The sequence below is a fragment of the Barbus barbus genome (genome assembly GCF_936440315.1).
Source record: "Barbus barbus genome assembly, chromosome: 22".
Taxonomy (NCBI): Eukaryota; Metazoa; Chordata; class Actinopteri; order Cypriniformes; family Cyprinidae; genus Barbus; species Barbus barbus.
Window position 1 is genome coordinate 595,552 of NC_136750.1, and position 15,928 is coordinate 611,479.

The 15,928-nt window shown below is 37.8% G+C and overlaps 1 protein-coding gene across 1 annotated transcript in view; it reads right to left on the bottom strand.

Annotated features, from left to right (window-relative positions):
• LOC306888243 (SH3 and multiple ankyrin repeat domains protein 2-like) overlaps positions 1–14,342 on the bottom strand; it is a gene marked incomplete at its 5' end in the record, with an annotated part of 43,245 nt that extends 28,903 nt beyond the window's left edge. The window contains 9 exons of the mRNA XM_079446444.1: positions 646–712; positions 4,872–4,949; positions 7,290–7,406; positions 9,153–9,320; positions 10,457–10,608; positions 11,676–11,784; positions 12,457–12,528; positions 12,722–12,925; positions 14,145–14,342. Of these exons, the coding sequence (XP_079302570.1) occupies positions 646–712; positions 4,872–4,949; positions 7,290–7,406; positions 9,153–9,320; positions 10,457–10,608; positions 11,676–11,784; positions 12,457–12,528; positions 12,722–12,925; positions 14,145–14,342 (1,165 nt within the window). The remainder of the gene's footprint in view (positions 1–645; positions 713–4,871; positions 4,950–7,289; positions 7,407–9,152; positions 9,321–10,456; positions 10,609–11,675; positions 11,785–12,456; positions 12,529–12,721; positions 12,926–14,144) is intronic.
• Positions 14,343–15,928: the final 1,586 nt, after the last annotated feature.

Genomic DNA, 15,928 nt, shown 5'->3' on the forward strand with positions numbered 1-15,928 from the left:
AGGGCCGCCGGAGCTGATGGACGCCGCTGAGCTCGCTGGAAGATGATGAGTTCGTAATCCCTCGCTGCTGTTGCCACTTGCGGTTTTTTTCATTTAGTCTGCAGGACAGCTGTGGGCTGCTCCGGGAAACAATCACGGATTATGCCTCCTCAGATATTTACTTCTGTTCCTTTTGATTGATTTATTCATGTGAACAGTTGCCCGGCTCCGGTATAATCCAGCTCGCTCAACATTTTTTGCTTTTATGAAAACAAACTAAAAAACAATGCTCTTTGGGTCAAGTCAGTATATAGGGTAGTACTGCTTTCCCCCTCTTTTTTGGAAAAGCCCTGCCCTCTTTTGACAGAGTCCAGCCTGACCGACGGCTGATATTACAGATGTGAATAAAAAACAGTAGTGTGTGCATGAAAACAAAATCGCACTCGTGATGTTGTGTTGTTAGTTTGTGTTTGTGTTGAACATCAGAACACAGCAGCGGAGAATATCTTCGGCTCGTCATCTGTCTTAATCCTGTAGTTCCTGGGATTAGTCCAGTCATTTCTTTCACATTAAGACGTGCCCTATATATTTTCCAGCACACACTGGAGCTGCTGGAGGTTTCTGATATGGGGATGTTAAATCAGATGCGGTATTTGTGGCTCTTACCTATGTCACTTTCTCTGTGCTTCTTAATCAGCTCCGCCAACTCGAAATTTCCAGAGATTATGGCCACCTGCAACAAAAGCAAAGAGACGCTCGCTCTGATTCACATTATTTGTACTCAGTGATTTCATAAAGTTAAGGTATCTGCGTCAGTTTCATTCAGAGTCAAATACAGTAAACTCAGGTCAACAACATATCAATATAGCCTGATGCATCACTCAAATGACTAATGATATTATCTATGTGTAAAATAGTGCTGTCAAATGATTAATTGTGATTAATCGCATCCAAAATAAAAGTTTTTGTTTGCATAATGTATGTGTTTAAACTGTATATATATATATATATATATATATATATATATATATATATATATAATGTATATATAAATACAAACACATGCATGTATATATTTAAGAAACTTTTATGTTTATATATTAAATTTATTTATATTTAATATAAAATATAAGAATATAAATATATAAATGTATAAACGTAAATATTTTCAGAATATATACATGTATGTGTGTGTATTTATATATACATGAATGAATGATGCATTTATATAGCGCTTTATTGTGTATTGCCGTACACCCAAAGCGCTTTACAATCATGTGGGGGGTCTCTCCTCAACCACCACCAGTGTGCAGCATCCACTTGGATGATGCGACGGCAGCCACAGCACAGCGGCACCAGTGCGCTCACCACACACCAGCTACAGGTGGAGAGGAGAGAGAGATAGAGCCAATCAAGTGTATGGGGATTATTAGGAGGCCATGATAGACAAGGGCCAGTGGAGGGAACTTGGCCAGGACACCGGAGATACACCCCTCCAGGTCTCCCATCCAGGTACTGACCAGCTCAACCCTGCTTAGCTTCAGTGGGCAACCGGTCTTGGGTTGCAGGTTGATATGGCTGTGACATAATAAATATACACAGTACACACACATACATGTAAACAAAAACTTTTATTTTGGATGTGATTAATCACGATTAATCGTTTGACAGCACTAGTAAAAATGCATAAAAGCATGCAATGCGTAAAAAAATCTCTGTTTTATATATCTATTAGATATACTAGAAGACTAATTTGACTGTTAGAAAAAACCTTTTTCTTTCTAATTTATTTTATTTTTATTTTTTTATAAATGCATTTTTTCAACAACAGGATTATGTAGATTTAATTTAGACTATATTGTGTCCTATATTTTATTTTATTTGTGTTTACATTATAGGACTGGAACATGATTAATGATCTCAAGAGGATCTTTTCTATATTCTTTAAACTAAAGTGTGTTTTATGTTTCTGATGTGCCAACTTGAATACAAGATTAGCTATTTTCAGAGTTCAGTTAAATGTTTGTGTTATACTTTGGTTGCATTTGTGAGTTGATACAAATGTAACTGTTTGTATAAAATAGGCACATAATATTGTAATATTGATATTGTGGGAAGTCGTGGCCTAATGGTTAGAGAGTTGGACTTGTAATCCAAAGGTTGTGGGTTTGAGTCTCGGGCCGGCAGGGATTGTAGGTGGGGGGGGTGAATGTCCAGCGCTCTCTCCACCCTCAATACCACGACTGAGGTGCCCTTGAGCAAGACACTGAACCCCCAACTGCTCCCCGGGCGCCGCAGCATAAATGCTGCCCACTGCTCCAGGTGTGTGTTCACGGTGTGTGTGTGTGTGTGTGTTCACGGTGTGTGTGTGTGTGTGTGTGTGTGTGTGTTCACTGCTGTGTGTGTGTGTGTGTTCACTGCTGTGTGTGTGTGTGTGTTCACTGCTGTGTGTGTGTGTGTGTGTGTGTGTTCACTGCTGTGTGTGTGTGTTCACTGCTGTGTGTGTGTGTGTGTGTGTGTTCACTGCTGTGTGTGTGCACTTTGGATGGGTTCAATGCAGAGCATCACATGATGATGCCTCAACTGAACTGATCAAACTCGCTCAAAAGTACCAGAAGTGAACGAGTACAGATCCCTGTGTTCCTAAAGCTGATATCACTGAAAGAACACAATCTACGCTAAAGATTAAGATTACTGTATCATAACGGGATCTCTTTCTGATTTAAGGCACTGTTACTAAGCCAACAGAAACACAACTAGCTCTATTTACATCTTTTAAAAGGTTTTCCAAGACAGGTATAGCTACGTTTAAAGGTTACACTGTGTTTTGTGTAACTGAGTTTTTTTGTGTGGAGCTGAAGTGTGTGATTTCTGAGCGTCCATCAGCATCAGAAACACACACAGCTGATCCTGCCTTAGTCACGCCTGCTTGAGACGACGTTCACATGTAAAGTTAAACAACACAATACATCACAAGATGTTTTCATACTAAAAAACACTAAATGCCCATAAACTGTATGGGCATGTATAAATAAACTGTACATAAACTGTAATGAACACATGTACAGAGTAGACTATACTGAACTCCACTAGGAAGAGCATCTGACTGATGTGATGAACGGAGGAAATGTAAAATCTCAGAGGGTTTAACACACTGAATCAGTTCCTTGCGGTGATTATTTTCATTCTGCTGTTTCTTCTTTTGAATCGTCTAATGTGCTTATTTGAGACACTCTGCACATGCGTGCTTGAGCCATAATCCTACCAGCACTTCAGACAGGAGATTTGTACCTCACCATCTGTAGCCTTTAATCACAGTTCATCCACAAACTACTGGAACACACACACACACACACGCTCACACACACTCTCACACACACACACACACACACTCGCTCACACACACGCTCACCAGGCCCGGATTAACACAGTGTAGTGCCCTAAGGTGACCATATTTGAAGTGCCCCCCCTCACCTCCCCCTTAAAAATTCAGGAGCACCTTCTGATCAATAACACAAATTAGCCTCACCAGTACAAGGTAATATTTGACTCCTTAAAGTGATTTACAGGGGCATTTTTTGTAATGCCCCCCCCCCCCCCTAATTTTATTAAGAGTAAGCCATGTCATTGTCAAATTCAAAAATCTATATTTGTAAGCTTTTCCAAAATTTCTAATTAAAAAATACAATAAGAACAGGTAGAACAAAGAAGAATAAGTAACTAAAAGAAATCAAAATTAACTAAATTAGTTTCCACTACAAAGGTGGCACAGAAGAACACAAAAGTAGGTCAATTTACAGAGGCTCAGAGGTGGCATTGATGTTTGAAATTCATAACGATGTTTTGAGATTACAGTTTTTCTCGATTGCTTAAACACATTTCTTGAAACTATGCCTCATATTCTCAAAACAGTAAACACGAATCCATAACTTCTGACTCAAGGAGCACGTCAGATAATTGGTCTAATTAACACAAGAGGTTCGCATTCAAGTTAATCAATGCATGGATATAAATACAGCTGACATGCCTCTATTCAACATGATCTCATGATAATTCGTATGTATTTTACGTAAAATGTGGTTCTATAAAATGTACATTTACTTACGTTTTTACAGGCACTAAAACGTACAATACTGACGTATTTTCAGCATTTCAATTGCGAGTTTATATCACACAATTCTGAGAAAAAAAGTTCAATAACCTTTATTATTGCTTATTCAGTGGCGGAAATGGGCCTCCATAGTATCTCTTCCAGCAAAATAGTATATATATATATATATATATATATATATATATATATAAATATACAAAGCATGAAAAATATTTTAAAGGTCTTGTCATTATCTTAATCACTTGGTGCCCCCTATTGGCTGGTGTCCCAGGGCACTCTCCCAATCCTGTCTATGGGTAATCCAGCCCTGACACTCGCTCGCTCGCTCGCTCACACACACACACACCCACACACACACACACACACACACACACACACACACTTGACAAAACCATAGCCATGAAAGAATAGTTCATTCATTTCCTAAAACTATTCAGTATTTCTAAAAATCAGTGAATGGCCAATTGTGTAACCTTCTGAAATACATAATGTTTTTAATTATTAAATGTACTGTACATTTCAAACAGTTGCATTAGTGACCAATATTAAATAATGTGGTCACAATACTGATATAAAGCATACTAATCCATATATTACAAACCAAGACTAACATGCAGAGTGATCCAGCTCAGGTTAATGTAACATAGGATTCAGTGATATAACTAATAATGCACACAAGTGAAAGTTAAAAGTGTGCTGAGATGCACGAGAGAAGTTGCAGAAAAGGCTCCGTCATGTGTGCGGATCGGTCATGATGAGGGCCAGGGACGCAGGACATTACCTGGAATGGACTCTGATTATTGCAGTTCTTCAGCTCCTTGTCGCCTCCTCTGACCAGCAGCACGTGAGCACACTTCTCCTGCAGGAGTCAGAAACACACCGTCAGTCTCAGAAGAGACTGCATTGCTTTATATCAAATATATACGGTTTATTTTAAGGCAGTGGCTGTTTGCACTAAGTGTAAATAGACACTCCATTACTTTAGTCATTCAGCTGGGAACCAACTGTATTATTCTTAATAAAGCAGTGTTTAATAAAGCGCAGGAGTATTTGTGTCACCTACTGTCAGAAAGTCAGTCTGCGTTTTCATTCAGACCACCTGCATGCGTTTGTTAGTCAATTTGATTTATTCTTGTTCTTAATGGTTTAAAGGCTGAAATATGAGCATATTAGCATTAGCATTTTATAAACCTTTTTGTTTTTGTCAAAACTTGTATTGTTTGAACTGTAAAGTTGTTTAAATTGTCATTTTTAACCATTCTTTTACAGTTTATGATGTTATCACAGACATTGGATTGTTACTATCAGAACATTTAGTTTTATTATGATATCAGAATTTTCTAAATGATTTCTACTGTTGATTCCAATACATTTTTTAGAAGAATTTACAGTTTTTCTCGATTGCTTAAACACATTTCTTGAAACTATGCCTCGTATTCTCAAAACAGTAAACACGAATCCATAATTTCAGTTCCCCAAACGTCCTATATTCAGGTCAAGATGAAGATCTCCACTCAAAACAACTCAATCTTGCTGAAAAACCAAACTTTGCTCTCAGACATGACACACAAACAGCCAAAAACACACACACTACAGAGCAGTCTTACACTGATGAGATCAATTCAAAACAATACTACAAAAAACGGTAATAAGTGTTGCTTGTGGTACTCCCCAAATGTTTTATTCCTCAATTTAATGTAGTGTAGAGTACAGTACAATACAGCAAACAACAACAATAACTATTCTGCCGCAGTATCCCGTCTTTGGTCCGGGACAGGCCAACGAAACCTCTTCAGCATCACGGGCTATACAGCGGGGGTTAAATCCTCTCGCATGCCTGGTGTCCTTGTGTCATTGTTCACAAACAAGATAGGCTAAATGCTTAGTCATGTTGTAAATATCACACTGCACTCTGTTAGTATCACCTGCTGTAAACTATGGCAATCGTTTGGATGACAGTCACTGTACTGAAATACAGAACGCTGCACTTCTTATGTATGTCATATATCCTTTCAAAAGTACACATTACTGTATGTGGGATATGGATTGAAAAAGACTGGATATGATTCACAGTTACAAAAAACACACATTACAACGTCATTGTGAAACAGAAAAGTAAAAAGAAATATGTGCACAAAGGCGAAAATAAAAATGAAAATAAAAATTGCTCTTGTGTTGTCCTCTGTCTATATATGCTTTCCAATGGAAGCTTCATGAGCTATTTCAGAGAACTGGTCTGTCATTGGTTGATCTATATTCTCTTCATTAGTGAAAGTCAAGATTCACTTGAACAATTCATGGCAAATTTATAAAAATTCTAATAGAAATGTGTAGAAATGCTTGACAGTTTATGACAACTAGATCAAGCATTTTGCATTTACAGTAATGACTTATACGATGAACTAATGACTAGATGTTTTGAGGGGTAAGAATATAGCACAGAGAACTATACATTTTGAGCAACATGACATTAGCAACTGAGGATGTAGGAAACCACAGACAAATGTACATACAGTAATCAGTTGCTTGAATGCACCAAAACAAATTGCAACTTTTTCAAAAGAATGATAAACTTTTTATGATGTGCACAAGTGATGATGTGGAGATTGAACAAGTAGTTTTGAGAAGTTCATTTCTGATCTGAGAAATGCACCAAAGAAACACTGTCAGCTGACTTTAGCCCTTCATCCATCGAAGGCTCTGATTGGTGTGTGATACATTCTGACTCCTTCCTCTTGAGTAATTGTGTGCTAATTGAGCTGAAACTGTGCAGACTTGAATGAACAGTATTGAATGCTGGTGATTTCTAAATGAGCACATGGTGTAAGTGCTGAGAAATGTAGGGATTTGTCTGTTTTGCAGTAACAGTTCACCAAATCTGACCCATGTGTTAAAGCAGGGAAGGCTCTACTGACTTCAAGTGCATCTAGAGGCATTTGTTCCATCACAATTTCACACACAATAAAACAAAAAAAAACATAAAATAGGTAAAAATGACAGTAAAGTCATTGTACATTGCCCTTTTCACAGCTATCACTCTCTGTAATTTAGAAATAAACAAGGTCGTAAATTGAGCATCTGTGTTTGTGCATCATTTTTCCTGACTTACAGTCACATAACAAAAGCCCCACTGAAACACAGACACAAATCTAGTAGTTAACCGTATACTGTATAAACACAGACGCTGTGTGTAACACACCTGGTTGTAGAGAGCACAGATGTGCAGCGCTGTGTTTCCGGAGGCGTTCTGAGCACTCATATCTGCTCCAAAAAACAACAAGTGCTCCAGGTGCTGGACGTGACCGTGTCGACAAGCCTGTGAGAAACACACACACACACACACACACACACAAACACATAGACAGTATGTATATATGTATATATACTGAATAGACATATAAGAAAAGCCAGGAAATCTAATAATAATAATAAGTCAGTAGTGTGACGAGTCGGGTGGTGGTGCTGGCGGCGGGTGATGAGGCTCTATTCACATCAGGTGCGCCTCATCACCCGCCGCCAGCCCTGGCTGTTCAGCGCCCCTCCTCTCTCACACACACACTCCCGTCGGGAGCCTGGTGAAGGGGTCGGCGAATACGGGACGGGGTGGAGATGATGATAAGGGGGAGGCAGCCGACTCGTCACAGTAGCTTAAGTCAGTTCAGTATTAATTCAGTTCAGTTGCATAACTGGGTAAAATCCATCAGCTGTACATACAGTTCCCTCCAAAAGTATTGGAACAGTAAGGCCAATTCCTTTATTTTTGCTGTAGACTGAAAACATTTGGGTTTGACATGAAAAGATGAATATGAGATGATAACTCTCACTGTAACATGACAGTGAGAGTTACTTGGCAGTCAATGGGACAGCCACAAGCCTCCCGGGTTTCATCTAAAATATCTTAAATTGTGTTCCGAAGACGAACAAAGCTTTAACGGGTTTGGAGCGACATGGGGGTAAGTGATTAATGACTAAATTTTCATTTTGGGGTGGAGTAACCTTTAAGCAGAGCGTTTTGTCTAATACGTTTAATAGGAGCTTTACTGATTGTGCTTTTTCTGTTGTTAATGTTCTTTTTCTATTTTATTCAAGTGATGGGCTGGGGCTGAACTATTCATAAAGCATTGTAAACAAAAAAAAAAAAAACTTCCACAGTAATTAGACATCTAGAATCTTCATCCTACAAAAATAGCACCATGTAAAAAGTCATAAACAATATACAGTGCATTAAAACTTCACATTTCTGCTTGTAAAGGCATTCTATTTCTAATCACAGCGCACGGATGCCATCCACAGACCTTCAGCTGTATTTCAACCAGAATATATAAATATTTGTTACATAATTGAGTAAATGAAGTATTTACAGGTTTGTTTCAGCTGCTTCCACACAGAATCTTTCCTCGTCACACAGTTTCTGAAAGCTGTCACTCAAACAGAAGCACACACCAAACCTACAAAACCAGACACTAATTCTCAGCCTTTGACTTGGTTTTCAATTTCATAAAACACTGTTTGCAAAACACAATTCTGTATGAAACACACAAATCTAACCGAAAGTCTCTTGATTTCATTTTTCAGACACAACCAATCAAAACGCCACAGTAACTCATCACTAACTCCTCACATGTGCTTCACTGAACACCAACCAATCAATAAACACACATCTACTCAACTACACATGCTGGATGTGTTTCTTTCTTTCATACTGTGTAACACTGTCAAACCCTTACAGGAAAAAAAGTTTGCTTTTGTGTATATATGATATATCCAGAAATATAATATTATGGCAAAGGTGTTTGCAATGTAAGGCAAATGTTTGCTTTTGAGATGTGTTTGTGATATTTTGAATGCAGTGCTTCATTTTGCAAGAGATGTGAGGCCTTTTGTGTGCAATTCTTGGATTTGTGTGTAAAAAAAGAGGCAAAGTTTTGAAAATGTGTGCAAGCAGCTGAAAACCCCCCAGTATTTTTTAAGTATAGTAATGAAGTATGATTACTCCTGATACTCCTGGGAGCTCAGCATGTCCCGATCCTTCTATCTGTAATAAAGCTTTGGTGAAGCTGACCTGGTGGATCTCGTGCCAGCCGTTCTCGTCCTGGCAGCAGACGGAGGCCTTCTGGTTTAGCAGCAGCTCGCAGCAGTCCGTGTCTCCTCCAACCAGAGCCGTGTGATACAGCGCCGTCAAACCACGACTGTCTTTATAGTTGGGAGAAGCCCCGAGCTCCAGCAGCGTCTGAAGAGCACCATCATTCACGAGAAACACCAATGCAACATGACACAACTAAGACATCGCTATCATTCTTCTGTCCCATTCATTTGCCACTTTGCAGCTCCAATTCACTACAGTTAAAGTAACTGAATAGAGTCCCATTATCGTCCCATTAGTGTCCCAGGATGGAGAAGGCATGAAAAGAGTCAAGGTTATTATAGTTCTGCATTTTTAAATTTGTTTTATCTGGGATCGTTTTCAAATTTGCAATAAATTTAGTTTTGTTTTTATAAATTTCATTAATAATTTTGTTAGTTTTATTTTGTGAACACATTTCTATTTAGTTTTTATATAGTTTAGTTTCAGTTTTAGTAATTAAACTTGAGCAGATTTAACAGATCTCTTCCAAAGAAAGACATCTAGCGACACAAAATTAAAGCATGCTGAGATTGAGATGTAAAAGTATACAAATATACACCAAAATGAAGCAGCCATGCCTTTTTACTCCATAAATCTACACAAGTTGAGCTTACATTATCATATTTAAAAGCAATAAACTGAATGATAAATGTGATATTTAATTTGAAAATAAATGTAATTAGTTTATATTAGATGTCTTTTATCTTATTTAACCATAATCATGACACTGTAACTGTCGTGTCTTGCTCACTTTCCCGTGAACAAACACACATATCATAACCAGGACTAATGAAATTCAGTAATAACTGCGGAGCCTCAACATTGGATTTGCAGCGTTGCGCATTAAAGCCCTTCACGCTGCAGAGGAAGGACAGCTCACTGCTCGCATTCTGGACCATATAGCATTTGATTTTATTTCAGTTAGTCTTCAATAACTGTTGTTAGTTTAGTTTCGTTTTAGTTTATTTTGATATTTTTATTTTATTAAATTTTATTCAATTGTTTTCGTCTTAGTTTTAGTTTATGAAAATAACCTTGAAAAGAGTAAACTAACTCTACTCATACATGTGATATGTAATCTCCATAACTTAAATAGTGTTGTTCAGTTGTTGTAGATGTTATGGTTGAGTCAGTGGTGCTTTATGATCTGTTTATCGCAGGAGATTGAGTAATCATAGCAGCTGCTGCACCATTGCAGTGTTATATCTCTGATTTTAAAGTACTGAAACCCAGTTGAGTACCTTGAGCGTGACCTGGTTTTTAGAGCAAGCTGCTTTGTGGAGCGCAGTCATGCCATCTTTAGCCCTGAAGTCCAGATGAGCTCCTCCGTGTCTCAGTGTTTTAATAAACTCCACCGTATTCTCCAGCTGGGCTGCAAATGTGAGTGGCGTCTCTATAACACACACACACACACACACACACACACTCGCGTAAGATACATGTAAGATCTGCTATTCGCTTTCTTCACTGAAATGTCATTTTATCAAATGCTACCATTTCCATACCACAGTTTACTGTGAGGAACAGATTGAAATTTAAGCCATTATTCACTGAAATCTTTCTCTCTGCCATAGCTTTGAAAGCCCTTTCATGGTCACATTCTCAAAACACAACACCAGTGGTGTTTCCGATGAAGTCTGACCTGCCGAGTCAAGCTAAAGAGGAATTCAAATTAAACAAGATCATTTTAGGCTTATTTATAAACCTCTTAATTTGCAGATCATGGAAAAATGTGACTAAGGAAAACAAAATATGCTTGTTTTTGAAATATTATTTAGCCTTCTAATCAAGCTTTCTATTAAACCTGACACTGTGACTATGAATACTGTTCTGTTATAAATTGCTAGTAATGTTCCTCATTCGTAAGTAGAGTAGAGTAGCTTTGGATAAAAGCATGTGCTAATGAATAAATGTAAATGTCAATGTTTTAAAGTGAAAACAGATTGTGTGAGAGACACCCCTGAGTGGAGATCCGAGGAGAGAAGCGTACAAAACCACAAATCTCATCTATATTTTGAAATCACTGTACACTGTAAAAAATTAAAAGTTGAGAAACCTAGAAGTTTAAGGAAACCAGCTTCAGCAGATTTTTTTGTTTTCTCAACTTGTTTTCAGTTTAAGCAACAAAAAGTTGAGAAAACTCAAAAATGTTTTTTATTTTTTACAGTGTATAGGCTTGTGAAAAAAATGGTGGAAAGTATTTATAATTAGCGGTTTATGAAAACAATACAAGTCTATAACATTAGGATAAATATAAACATAAAAGATAAATCTAAATAAATGTGTTTAATATTCAATGAGTTTTAGCTGATTAAGAAAACAAACTGCTGGAAAGATGAAATGACTGAACATTCTGAAAAGCAGAAAAATAAATAAATCAGACCGTGGATAAAATAGACACTGAAAACACAAAAGAAACATGTTCTCATGAGCACAGATTGACAGGTGGACCGCTGGTACCTCCGGTGTCCATGTCATGGTAATTAGGGTCCAGGCCGCGCTCCAGCAGTTTGGACAGTTTCTCCAGCTGATGATGCCGGATGTAATCTATGAACCTCCTCAGGTTGGCCTGGAGAGAGAAAATAAAGAAATCCTTCTGTCAGAAGCCGTTAGACTGAATGCTTAAAGCTATTAGATACATAAATGTTTGCTAGATACTAGCAGATACTGTCACGCAGCAAAACACATCTGTTTACAGTCAGATACATTACTGTGTGTTACTTGAAAGTTATTGAAACAAGAGACACATATTCCAGTATGTGCATTAAAACAAAATACCATTAAGTGCTCTGACCTCGACCTGAGATTATTCTTTTTTTAAATGTGTTTTATGTATTGTAATATGCTTGTATGTTGCTCAGGAGATATTAATTCTCCTGCCAGGCTGTTATTGAAAATAAGAAATTGTTCTTAATTAACTTGCCTGGTTAAATAAAGGTTAAATTAAATAAATAAATAAATAAATGTGCTTTTGCTTATTTATTGCATATCATACTTGACTTTAATCCGACTATTGTGATCAAAAATGAGCCCAAACGCAGCCTAACATGATGCATAGATGTTTAATGCAAACAGACAGTACTAGAATGCACTAGACTCACCATCTCTCTCTCTACCCCACACATCTTCAGTCATTTTGAATTATTCAGCAATGATTATTCATAAAAAAAAGAATAATTCAAAGTGATATCTGATATTCTAACATGCAACAAAAAACAAGAAAGGACATATTGGCTCTCACCGTTGTGTGAAGTTTGGCGATCTGCTTGTCATCCACACCGGGCTGATCGTACAGTCTGGTTTTGTAGCGAAACTGTAGCACACAGGAACAAAGAAGCTTCTCAGGTTTTTATTCCAGCAATTACAGGGTAACAAATATTTAGAAGCTCTTAGAATAAAGAAGCATAGGTTCCTGATGTCCTGAGCTACGATGCTTTAAATATTGGGAAAGAGTGTACTGATCAAAGTTCTGCTAATGTATTTTACTGCTGTATCTTTCCCTGTACCTCCAGAGACAGGATGCCCTCACTGGCCAGCTGTGGATATTCTGCGACGAGACGCTCTTCATCCAAGAACTGGCCGTTGCTGTCGTCGCTGGCCGGCTGGAAGAGGCCGTAGTTTAACACATCCTTCAGATTCTGGCTCAGCGTACACAGCAGACGCTGTTTGGTGACCCACACCGTGGCACTGGGGTTAAACCTCACAACCTTCTGTGGAAGAGACATCAGTGAAACGAGTCATGATCTTCAGTTCAGTACAACACTGTTTCAGACATCAAGCATAAGCTACTGTATGTCAATCATATACATAATCACATATTGCATCTGCTCATTGATGTGTTTCTTTCTTTCATACTGTGTAACACTGTCAAACGCTTACAGTAAAAAACGTTTGCTTTCAATCTTGTTTTCGTGTTTACCATTCATTTGTTCAACATCTCTCTGCCGATTACTTTCAATCTTCTACAGAAATGTACACAGGAGCTCATGAAAGAAGAGCTTTAGGTTTTGAATAACTGTCCAGGAATATAATATTATGGCAAATCCAACGCAAGACAAATGTTTGTGATATTTTGAATGCAGTGCTTAATTTTGCAAGAGATGTGAGGCGTTTTACATTTTGTGTGCAATTCTTGGATTTGTGTGCAAAGCTTTGAAAAAAAGAGGCAAAGTTTTGAAAATGTGTGCAAGACGCTGAAAAAAAACTGTAAAGCATTAACTGTACATCTAATGTACAGCTCCGATACAAATCTGAGGTAATTGCTCCACAAATAAAGCAATAAATAATAATCAGCGTCTATTAATATAGGGCTTGCGAGGAGAATTGCAATGCATTTATTAAAGAAAAACTAGAAGAAATCCAAACAAGAAACACGTGGGTGTAATAATGAGATGATGAACAGAAAAAACTACAAACTGACTACAAAAAGAACAGGAAACCAGAACAAAGCCAAAAATACCAAACAAGAGTCCAAACAAACACAAGGGAAATAAAACAACAGGCTACACAGTATGTTTATTAATATTGTATTCAGTACATTGGCTAGTTATCATTGGTATTATAATTAGGTTGGCTTGAGAAAGCCAACTTACTGAAATGCTATTTAAACTTCCTCTTATTATTAGTGGTGCTTGCCAAAGGCATCTATTGTTATCTTGCATTCTTATTATTCTGCTGCTTCTTCTTCTGGACAAAGGTTTGGTTCGCTACTCCTCCTGCGCCGTTTGTCACAGACCCATGAATGAGGTGTCAAATCGACCGGCTCATTGAGGAGAGGTGTGCTATATCTTCTAAGCGATTGGACCTACAATGTTCGCATAGCGGATGAAAAAGCGGGCAAAAAAGTCCCATTGACTTACAATGGCGGAATGTTCTCAACTGTCACTTTCTCTCTCTCTCACACACACACACACACACACACACACTCACTGTTTGCTGCAGGTCTGGGATATTCACTGTAATGTCCAGTGAGTGGCTCTGGACGTACGTCATGCGGCTGACCGGCCGTTCTGTCCTTATCGTCTCATAGATGGCCTCCTCTTTGGAACTTTCTGAACTGGATTCCTGGGAATGGTCTGAAACACTCTGGGCCATCTCATCCTCACTGGACGTCGGGCTCCGCGGCATATTCCACTTCACTTCAGCTGAAAACCAAAACATTTGTGATTGAGTAATTCTTCTTGTTGCCAGTAAATTAAAAACAAATGTCATCAACAGAAGCATTTTCCATCGATTAAAATGTTTTAGGAATATCTTCTTATTTGTGACCCTGGTCCACAAAACCAGTCATACGGGTCATTTTTTTTTAATTGAGATGTATATATAATCTGAAAGCTGAATAAACAAGCATTCCATTGATGTATGGTTTGTTAGGATAGGGCTAGGGTACAATATTTGACCAAGATACAACTATTTGAAAATCTGGAATCTGAGGGAGCAAAAAAATCTAAATATTGAGAAAATCTCCTTTAAAGTTGTTCAAATGAAGTTCTTAGCAATGCATATTACTAATCAAAAATGAAGTTTTAATATATTTACAGTAGGAGATTTACTAAATATCTTCATGGAACATGATCTTAATATCCTAATGATTTTTGTCATAAAAGAGAAATGTATAATTTTGATCCATACAATGTATTGTTGTCTATTGCTACAGATATACCTGTGCTACTGATGACTGCTTTTGTGCTGCAGGGACACATATTAGATTGTAAACTGTAAATAGTTCATTTTCAAATAGTTCAAATATATAATCACCCCCACCAAAGATTCAGTACACCAGCTGTCAAGCTCAAGGTCAGTTGATTTAATGTATGTAAAAGACTCATTATGATTACTATATATTCACTGTTATGCATTAGGTCTACACACACATACAAAAATAGCTGTATATCAGTAATCATAAACACAGGCTGTTATTTTACAATATTTTAGTGATGGGAGTGAAATGTTTTGTGTTTTGGTTTTTGGGCTAGTTGAACTGGTCATTGGGCTAGATTTGGTTGGCCGAAGGCCTGGCTTTGTTACGCAGATCTGGCAACCCGTGCAGTTTCTGCTAAAGGTTTCAGAATGTAGGACGAGACACAGTGGAGCGCTTCCAAATAAAGCGTTTCTAATTGGAGCTGTGCAGCAGATCTTCTGCACTCTTTTCTCATGTAGTCCATTCATCTCTGCTGTCACTCCGCACTCCTGTATTCTGGCCATACACAGCTGTTCAGGAGTTTACCTGATCACAGAGTGATGGAGTGACTGAGATTGAGCTCAGATTCCTTGCGAGGTGAATGGTCCTCAGAACTACAGGATGATGAACAGGCCAATTCGGGTTCAGTGATATATATATATATACTGTATATCACTGAACCCGAATGACAGGATTAGATAAACAAGCTCCTCCTCAAATATTTTTTAACCTTATTGTAGATAAATCAAACATTACTAACAATATTACTTCGGAAACACTTCGTAATATGGTTGTATTTGCTAACATTAGTCATGAATTAACAATGAATGATACCTGTGTGCTGCATTGCTTCTGCAATCTTTGTCAGTGTTAACTTGTTCATACAGTAGCCTACACTATATGATGTGTGTTGTGAATTTGTGTGTATGTGTGTATAATGTTGAGACATAAAGGTAAGCAGGTAACAAATACAAGTAAATACAAGATAAAAAGTTGAATTTATTTGCCAAAATGCAGGTATTATGCACTTTTT